Source organism: Salvia splendens, chromosome 4 (genome assembly GCF_004379255.2).
Source record: "Salvia splendens isolate huo1 chromosome 4, SspV2, whole genome shotgun sequence".
NCBI classification, from domain to species: domain Eukaryota; kingdom Viridiplantae; phylum Streptophyta; class Magnoliopsida; order Lamiales; family Lamiaceae; genus Salvia; species Salvia splendens.
This window is the reverse complement of record NC_056035.1, coordinates 26,995,019-27,005,501: the sequence shown is the minus strand read 5'-3', so window position 1 is coordinate 27,005,501 and position 10,483 is coordinate 26,995,019. Positions and strand designations below refer to the sequence as shown.

The window sequence follows — 10,483 nt, the reverse complement described above, 5'->3', positions numbered from 1 at the left end:
TGCCAAATTATCATCAGTGAGAACTCTTTCTAATTTTATGTTGCCTCTTTCAATTATTTCTCTAATCAGATGATATCTTCTGGGAACATGCTTGTTCCTGTTCGTAGCTCTGGGTTCTTTTGCTAGCGCAACAGCACCGGTGTTGTCACAGTACAAAGGTATTGCACTATTGGCACTCGGAATGACACCCGGTTCTTTAACGAACTCTAACAAAGCAACAACTTCTTTGGCAGCTTCAGATGCAACAATATACTTGGCTTCGGTGGTGGAATCGGCAGTCGTACCTTGTTTGGAACTATTCCAACTCACTGCTCCACCATTGAGGACAAAAACATATCCAGACTGAGACTTATAGTCGTCATGGTCTGTTTGGAAACTAGCATCAGTGTACCCAGTAACTGATAACTCTAGTTGTCTACCATAGACTAAGAAATATTCTTTAGTCCTTCTAAGGTACTTAAGAATAGTCTTAACAGTTTTCCTATGTTCCTCACCGGGATTTTGCTGAAATCTGCATGTCATGCTAAGCGCATATGCCACATCTAGCCTAGTAGAGATCATGGCATACATAATAGATCCTATAGTCGAAGCATACGAGATCCTTTTCATGTTGTCTCTTTCTTTGTCATTAGAAGGACAATCCTTCTTTGACAATATAATGCCATGTCCCATAGGAAGAAAACCTTTCTTAGAATTCTCCATTGAGAAGCGCCTTAGCAACTTGTCTATGTAAATGGATAGTGATAATCCTAACATCCTATTTGGTCTATCTCGATAGATCTTAATTCCAAGGATATATGAAGAATCACCTAGATCCTTCATCATAAAGAAACTAGACAACCATTCTTTCACGGATTGCATCATGGAACGATTGCTTTCCATAATCAAGATGTCATCAACATATATGATGAGGAAGACAACGTTTACATTCTCGCATTTACTATAAACACATGGGTCCTCTTTGCTTCTGACAAAACCAAACGATTTGATTGTTTTGTCAAAACAAATATTCCAACTCCTCGAAGCTTGTTTAAGTCCATCAATGGACTTATTTAGCTTGCACACTGCATTCGGCCTTTCTATCGATACAAAATCTTCAGGTTGTGTCATATAGACATCGCCTTCTAATTCTCCATTGAGAAATGTGGTTTTGACATCCATTTGCCAAATATCAAAGTTGTAGTATGCAGCTATTGCAAGTAATATCCTAATGGACTTGATCTTAGCAACTGGCGAAAAGGTTTCATCATAGTCAATGCCTTCGCGCTAACTATAACCCTTTGCCACTAACCTAGCCTTGTAGGTTTGTACTTTGCCATCTGCATCTCTTTTCTTTGTGAAGATCCATTTGCAACCTATGGGGCAAACCCCATCTGGCAAGTCAACTAGTTCCCAGACTAAGTTGAAGTACATCGAGTCCATTTCAGATATCAAGGCTTCAAGCCACTTCTCTCGATCGGTGTCTGACACCGCCTCGGTATAGGTCTTAGGCTCATCATCATCTAAATCAACTTCATCATCTTGGTTCTCAACCATTAGACTGATTCTCTCAGGTGCACGACGAATCCTTCTAGACCTATCGAGTTGGTTTTGCTCTGGTTCAGGCTGTTCATTCCGTATGTGAGAAGATTCGGGAATATCACTATGATTTTCTTGAGGTGGAGGTGATGCAACTATTGCATCATCTTGTCTTTGATGCATCTCATTGTCTTGAGGTGGTCATTTTAGAGTCTCTCTAAGGTCCCCTCTAAGAGTAATTTCCCCTCCCAATAGATAATCAAAAACTCCCACTGAGTTATTGTCCAATCCAGTGGATAATACATCATCCTCATTGTTAACTTGTGGTTCTTGAATTTCTTCAAGATCTACTGTATTTTGACCTTGTTCCTTGCAGACATAATTGTCTTCAAGGAACGTCACATTCCTTGATGTTATCACCTTGTGATTTTCAGGACAGTAGAAATCATATCCTTTAGTTTCTTTGGGATATCCCACAAAATAACATTTCTCACTTTTGGTTTCCAATTTATTAGTCATCATTTTCTTAACAAAAGCTGGACAACCCCAGGTCCGGATATGGTTAAGACTTGCTTTCTTGCCACACCATAACTCATATGGTGTTTTCTCGACTAATTAAGAAGGAACCCTATTTAGAATGTAAGTATCCGTTAGTAAGGCATGACCCCATAAGAATAAAGGGAGACTAGCGAAGCTCATCATGGATCGAACCATATCTAATAATGTTCGATTTCTCCTTTCAGATACTCCGTTCATTTGAGGTGTACCAGGAGGTGCCCAGTCTGACTGGATTCCATGCGACTTCAAGTAATCAAGAAATTCTTGGCAGCGGAAGCGTGCATGTTCTAACGGATCACATAATTTGATCTATTTAGCAGATTACCTAGACAAAATCTATTCGCGTAATTATCACATGTATCATGCTCATAACTTGAATTAAAACATGCTTTAGCATATAAAATCCCTAAAACATGCTTACTACGAAATTAGCCAATTTACCTCGTTGATTCAATCAAGAATTGATGATGGCTTGCTCTGTCTCCTCGTGAAGATCTTCAGTACTCGACCTCGAATATTCTGACTGGTGTCCCGCACTGTATACTGATATTTGTGTGGGCAAATCTCACCAGAATACTAGGACTCGAATAATGAAGACAGAACTTGGCGGGCTCGGAAAAGCGCGGATTAAGATTGGATCAAGTTATATGAAGAATAACTGAATCGGTTGGACCAGCTAGCAAATTGTCGTTGCCACTTAATCGAATCAATCCTCGAACCGAAACGCGCCAAAGATAATATTTATAACTCCCGATTTCGCACTACTTTAATAGTAAAGAGGCAAGTTCGGGGTCGATCCTACAGAGAAGTTGGTGTGTCGAGTGTGTGAGTAGTGAACAGGGGGGTTGGTTGCTGCCACGCTTTAACTTGGGAGTTTTAGCTACGGTTTTTATCTAGGCAGAATTCAAACTAGATAGCTTGATCTACGGAAATTTAAACACTAGGTTAAGTAAATTGCAGGTAATAACAGAAAAGTAAATGCGCGATTTAAAAGAGAGAATAACTTCGATTAAACTAAGATACGATTACAGCGTGAAAATAAACTAAGCTAACACTTCGAAAATAAAGAAAGCAGTAAACTGAGAAGAATCTCAGCGAGAAACTTAAGTTACGCCGACAGAAATGGTTATTCTGCAACGCTCCCTTCGGTCGCCCTTTTAACTACGCTATCTAAGCTAAACTAGAGATCTGAACTAAACTAAGCTAAGGGAGCAGAACTAAGCTAAACTAAGCTAGAGAGCTGAACTAAGCTAAACTAAGCTAAACTAGGCGGAAAGTAAAGTCTCCAATCCTTTCTTGTGGTGGCGCAACCTCTATTTATAAGTTCGATTCGGCCTCCAGCTGGATAACGATCTTGACAGGGAATATTCGCTCATGCAGAGGATGAGCGACTCATTGATTGCTACGTGCTCTTTCTTCTAGAATAACGACGCTTTTGGATAACAAATTTCTGATCGGTTCGTCCTGGCGTCTTCACAAGCTGGCACGTGTCCCTTTCTAGAACGTCGTCCTGGGTAACAGAATGGTGCAGCTCATTTCCTCACATTTTCCTTCTAGAAACCAGCGGTCCCCACTTTAACTGCTTGACCTCGCCCCTTGATCAACTCCCCTGATTTTTGGCCTTTTTCGCCTTTTGTACGTGCTTCATCAGTTCGGCCTTGCTGCCTTGGACAAGTAGCATTTCTGCACATTTTAACACTTGTTTGCGCGATAAACCGATCAAGTAGTATATGTTTTACCCCCAAAACCGATGCATGAAATGAGCCTTATCAAACTGCTCACACTTAAAACATACTTGTCCTCAAGTATAAAGTGAAAGAAAAAGAAAGAGAAAAAGACAAGGCAAATTTCAGGCATGGTTTACTTATTTCACAAGCAAAAGAAAGAACAAGAACTAAAAACACGTATTCACATGTATGCATTGGACCGAATGATTTTCCAACAATCATACTTGAGGTCGAGGTCATACCATTAACCAGTAGCTTATGTTTTTGCTTTTTCGCTTCTGCTTGATCAAGGAGTCAGCTTGTCAAGATTGCTCAATTTAAAAACCACTGTTGGATTCACTCAGTCACTCATTTCTCACCAGAGATGTTAGGACTGTTCACTCGGTGTTGCTACAAATTTAATAATTTGAATCGGACTGCACAAGATAGTTCCTTAAGGTCTTTGTTTCGGGTTGTAACAGGGCTCAGGGGTAGTAACTTGTTAGGGTAGGGTCCTAGGGGTTCTAAGTTTAAAAGAGAAAATCACATGAGTCAAAAAGCCAAAGATTTGACTAAACTTGCTAGATCAAATTTGGGGTGTTTATTTCTTCTTCCACTTGATGCTCCTTCTCGGTCAATGTTGACCCTTAGCCTTATAACATTCGGCTTTATTTTATTTTTTTCCTAGGTCAGGTTGCAACTATTTCATGCCCCTTTCTTTTCTTAAACCTTTTCTCAATTTTTTTTATATGATCAACCTGATTGTCTAAATTGATCGACCCGGCTACCTTTTAATTTTTATTCTATTGCTATCCCATTTTGTTCCCCTTGATAAATTTCATCTCCTTGACCCTCTTCCCTCATGTGATACGAAAATTTTTGGTTTTAAGGTTTCAAAGAATGGGTAAGAGTGTATGGGCTCAAAGTGGCTAACTAAGGGGTGCCTTTAGTAATGAGGCGGGTTCATGGAACGAAGGAAGAAAAACGGCTCAACTGGTTAAATCCTAATGCCTTTAGTCCTCACTACTTGTGCAATTTTCATCTCAATATTAAAAGTTAGCCTCTAGTAATTTTTCTTTTGTAAAGAGTAGTAGAAAGTGTTCTACTTTTGCCTTGTAACTCACATATAGAGAGGCTTCACAGTTGGTTTAGAAATTGAGCGATTCCATCATACTTGCGTCATTCAAATTGATCAAGTTTTTGCAATCAAGTTTTACATGTGAGCGTACTGAATTCTTTCTCTAACTCTTTCACGAAGTAATCAAGTCTTTCATTTATCCGATTTCATGCATATTTCCTATCTTATTGCTATCTAAAATTTGTTATTTTTGAAAAATTTTAGCATGTATGAATTTTCTGTATGAGCTCGTCCTCGAGGGACTGGATGCAGTGGAAAGAAGGGTTAGGTACATGCAATTTGCACAAAAACAAACAAGGGAAACTTCTCACACTTAGACCAAGCATTGGGCTAAGTGTGAGGCGGTGCCAATAATCAAAACATGCTAAGAAACACAGAAAAACGGAAACCAAAACAGATATGAGCAGACGAACAAAACAGATAGCAAAAGTGGACATGCATACTTCTCACACTTAGACCCAATATAGGTCTAATATGGTGTGGAGGAGAATAACAGTTATACATACCCCAAAAAAAAACAAATAAAACTAAAAAAGTTTCGGAACTTGAAATGAGTAGAGATCCGGGGGGTTTACTCAATGCTTGCGGAGCTGACTGGGGGACGCTGAGGGTGGCCTGGAGGATGGCGGGTGCCGAGGTGGAGGAGAGCTTGCAGAGGGAATTTTCGGCGAGAGCAAAAAGGAAAGAGAGACAGGCGGCTTAGGTAAAAGTAATTTGCGAATCTGAAATTTTCCTTTTATAATGATATTGCGACTGTTGGGATTCTCCACTGTTGAGATCCCTGCGGCTTTTCAAGTACGGGCGCACCTTTTCAGAGTGCCAGCTGGCCTAGCTTCTCTGATACGCTTCGTTCCTCTCTCCAGGGTGTCCTTTCACTGTGTCGGATGGCGCTTCCTGACACCTTTTCAGTGGCTGCGCACGTCCTTTCATCTCCTGCCCTGCTCAACTTAATCGCTGTACCACCAATTAAATTTGAAAGGCACTGATCAAGTGGACAATAAATTCTTAGTGAAACTTAATTAGCTCCACTTGATCAGTCTTCCTCCTTTCTTCCATCTTTTTAACTTGAATAATAAAAAATAAAAAATAAAACTTACTAAAAGCTATTTACACTAATTCTTAAGGGTTTTTGATCGGGTCTCCCTAGGGTGTCACTTGATCAGTTTAATATATTGAGACTTTTCCGCTTGATCAAGCAGACTACCTATGAGTACCTGATCATTCCCTTTACCTGATTACTGGAGAGAGTTAGGCATGAGTAGTGGAATGTCGTCCACCACAATACCTCCATTCCTTCTCTGTATGGCTTTACCCTATGACCATTCACCATGAAGGAAGGCGAATCTGAATCGCCTCCCTGGAGTTCGATTGCACCATTCGCTCGGACGGCGACAATGGTATAGGGACCTATCCACCTTGATCTGAGCTTCCCTGGCATCAATTTCAGTCTGGACTGAAATAGCAACACTTTCTGGCCTACTTTGAGCTCCTTCTTGCGGAGATTCTTATCATGCCACATCTTCGTCTTTTCTTTGTACCACATAGCAGAGTCGTAGGCATCCAGACGGAGCTCCTCAAGCTCGTGTAGTTGCATTCTTCTTTCGGCAGTCCCTGCGTCGGTATTCATATTCATTTCCTTGATGACCCAGTAAGCTTGATGCTCCACTCCCACCGGCAGATGGCACATCTTTCCAAATACCAGCCGGTATGGGGACATTCCTATAGGCGTTTTGAAAGCGGTCCTGTATGCCCAGAGTGCCTCCTCTAGACGACGGCTCCAGTCCTTTCTCGTGGGATTGACTGTCTTCTCTAGGCTAGCCTTTATCTCTCTATTATAAACCTCAGCCTGACCATTGGATTGCGGGTGATAAGGTGTGGATAGGCGGTGGTGGACTCCATACTTCCGCATCAAGGCTTTGATAGTTCTGTTTACGAAATGAGTTCCTTGGTCAGAGATGATAGCCCGTGGTACCCCGTATCGGGTAAATATGTTTGATTTCAAGAACTTCGCTACTTCTCTGGACTCATACGTCCTAGTTACCTTTGCCTCGATCCATTTGGACACATAGTCCACTGCCACTAGTATATAGAGATTGCCTTCAGACGCGGGAAAGGGTCCCATAAAGTCCATTCCCCATACATCAAATATTTCACAGATAATAATGGGGATTTGAGGCATCTCGTCTTTAGTAGATATCCCTCCAGTAAGTTGGCATCGAGGGCACTTCTTGCAGAACTCATAAGCCTCTCTATGGATGGAAGGCCAGTAAAACCCGCTATCAATTATTTTCCTTGTTGTTTTCTTCTGTCCAAAGTGCCCACCGCAAGCCAGTGCGTGGCAGTGGATCATCACATCTTCCTGTTCCCACTCTGGAATGCATCGTCGGATTACTTGATCTGCCCCCATTTTTCATAGGTAAGGATCGTCCCAATAGAAGTATCGGGAATCGCTTTTAAGCTTTAGCTTCTGTGCTCTTGTTATCTCATCACTTCTAGGTAACTCGCCCGTTACCAAGTAGTTGGCCATGTCCGCGAACCATGGCTCCTTTCTCGTGTTCTGTCCCTTGCTTCTCTGGTTGCCTTGATCAAATCCCTCTGCTTGGTTGATCCACCGGCATTCAGGTGATGACTCGATCAGGCAGAGATGCTCTTCAGGGAAAGAGTCTGGAATTGCTTCTTCATTGTCCTTTTGCAAAATTCGACTTAGGTGATCTGCCACCTTGTTCTCACATCCTTTCTTATCCACTGCTTCCCAATCAAACTCCTGTAGAAGGAGTACCCACCTGATTAACCGCGGCTTTGACTCCTTTTTTGCTAAGAGGTATTTGATAGCCGCATGATCTGTATAAACAATAACTTTGGAACCAAGCAAGTATGGTCTGAACTTTTCAAACGCGAAGACTACCGATAGCATCTCATTTTCGGTCACATCATAGTTCTTTTGTGCCTGATTCAGAGTTTTGGAGGCTTAAAAGATGACATAACTCTTCCCTTCGATTTTCTGACCTAATACAACCCCCACAGCATAGTCACTAGCATCGCACATCACCTCAAAGGGGTGATTCCAGTCAGGGGCACGTATTATTGGAGAGCTTATCAATCGATCTTTTAGAAATTGGAACGCGGCTTTGCAAGCATCTGAGAACTCAAACTCGACCTCGTTCTGAAGAAGTCGTGTCAGTGGCTGGGCTATCTTTGCGATATCTTTTATGAATCGTCTATAGAACCCAGCGTGCCCCAGAAAGGCTCTGATCTCCTTCTGGTTGGTAGGATATGGAAGTTTTGCAATGACCGCTATCTTTGCTGGGTCGACCTCGATCCCTCTGCTTGACACTATGTGGCCCAAGACTATTCCTTCGGTAACCATAAAATGGCATTTCTTGAAATTCAGAACCAAGTCCTTGTGGCGGCATCTTTCCAATACCCTGTTCAGACTATGCAGCCCTTGATCAAAATCATCCCCATAGACAGTAAAATTGTCCATGAAAATCTCAATGCAGTCCTCCAATAGGTCTGAGAAAATGCTCATCATGCATCTCTGGAAGGTGGTCGGGGTGTTACAGAGGCCAAAAGGCATTCTCCTGTAAGCGTAAGTGACAAAAGGGCAGGTGAACGTCGTCTTCTCCTGGTCTTCTGGATTCACAGCAATCTCGAAATAGCCACTATAACCATCCAGGAAACTGAAGTACTGCTTCCCTGCCAACTTCTCCAACATTTGATCAATGAACGACAGAGGGAAGTGATCCTTCTTTGTAGCTTGGTTCAGCTTCCTATAATCTATGCACATTCTCCATCCAGTAACTGGCCTTGTCGGGATTAGCTCATTTTTTTTTATTTTTACCACTTGAATCCCTCCTTTCTTAGGCACCATGTGCACTGGGTTGACCCAGTTACTGTCAGGAATGGAATAAATCATCCCGATCGAAACCAACTTGACGATTTCCTTTAGCACCTCTTCCCTCATGTTGGGGTTGAGTTTCCGTTGTTGGTCGCGGTGTGGCTTGGCTCCTTCCTCCAGTCGGATGTGATGCGTGCATAAGTCCGGGCTGATGCCTACCAAATCTGTCAGGTTCCAGCCGATGGCCCACTGATTCCTTCTTAATAATTCCAGCAATCTGTCTTCCTACCCCTGGGTTAATTGATTGTTGATGATGACAAGCTTGGTTTCATCTTCACCCAGGTAGGCGTACTTTAGATGTGCGGGAAGGGGTTTTAACTCTTTTGCAGGTTTTGGTTCTTCATTGGGCAGAGGGTTATCTGCTGTGTCTCTTTCCAGTAGCTCGCCTTGATCATGCCGCTTCGCTAGGCTAGATACTTGAGCTGTCCCACTTGACCCAGCTGGCTTTGGGCGCTCGCAAAAATCATTTATTGCACTTGCGACGGCTTGATCGTCCATTTCTCCGACCTTCATGGTCTGAAACCAATCTTCCACTTCCTTTTCGACTTCCTTATCTGCGGCGGAGTCAGTGAACTACCTTTTTAAAAATTCTTCCTCCAAATACTCATGTACCAAGGGCTCAGTCCCATCGATGGAGTACACGTTCTCTCCGTCAGCTGGCCTTTTCATGGCCTCATCAATATTGAACGTGTACTGTTCTCCTTTGAAATCTAGGCTGATCGTTCCATTCCGTACGTCTATGATAGTGCTGGCTGTGGACAAGAACGGCCGTCCTAGTAGGACTCCGCTTGACTCCTTTGTTGCGGGCTCCGTCATCTTGATTACGAAGAAATCAGTTGGGTACAGAAAATTATTTACCTTAACAATAACATCTTCCAAAATTCCTTCTAGGTGAATACATGATCTGTCGGCCAGCTGTATCATTATATCCGTGTCGACTAGCTTTGCCTTTCCCAGCCGTTGATAGATGTAGTATGGTAGAACATTGATAGATGCCCCCAGGTCGCACATGGTGTGCTCCACCTGGACGTCTCTGATTGAAATTGGGAGCGTGAACATTCCTGGGTCGGTCTTCTTTGAAGGGAGGTCATTCCGTTGGATCATGACAGAGACAGTTTCATCTGCAATCATTCTACCCTCCTCATTGACTTTCCATGCCAGGTAGTCTTTAATAAACTTGCTGACGGGGGGCATTTTAAATGCCGTCAAGAGTGGTACTTTAACGACCACATCTTTGAACATACTCGCCACATCGATTGTGGCATCCTTCCTTCTTGCCAACATTCCGCGGTACGGATACGGCTTAACTTTCTCACCCCCCCTCTTTCTGATTTCCTTCTGAGGTTTCATCTCCCACTTTTTCCTTGCCTTTTCGCTTGATCCACCACCTTGGGTTCTTCCTTCACTTCACGGTTTGGTCCAGGATCAATTGTTTGGGACGTCACAGGATAACTGGGGCATTGGTAGACCCTTCCCGACCTTAGGGACACTTCGCTAATGTGTTCACGCCCAGGCGGTTGTTCAGTAGCTGGAATTCTTCTGTCATTTCCCTTTAACTCTCCTAGCGACGTTGCAACTAGAGAAAGTTGTTGTGTCAGCATCTCTAATGTCGCCCGCTGCTCCCTCTGAGTTTCCTGGATTTCTTGCATCGCATCATTTGTGTGG

At 42.8% G+C, this 10,483-nt stretch overlaps 1 protein-coding gene across 1 annotated transcript; it reads right to left on the bottom strand.

The window, feature by feature from the left end:
* Positions 1-9,391: 9,391 nt before the first annotated feature.
* Positions 9,392-10,168, bottom strand: LOC121800899. The gene has a single exon (XM_042200389.1). It carries the CDS (start codon positions 10,166-10,168, stop codon positions 9,392-9,394), a length of 777 nt encoding a protein of 258 aa, XP_042056323.1.
* Positions 10,169-10,483: the final 315 nt, after the last annotated feature.

What these genes read in the sequence shown, in the direction of transcription:
- LOC121800899 (XM_042200389.1), bottom strand. Translation starts at nt 10,168, where the DNA reads ATGAAACCTCAGAAGGAAATCAGAAAGAGGGGGGGTGAGAAAGTTAAG.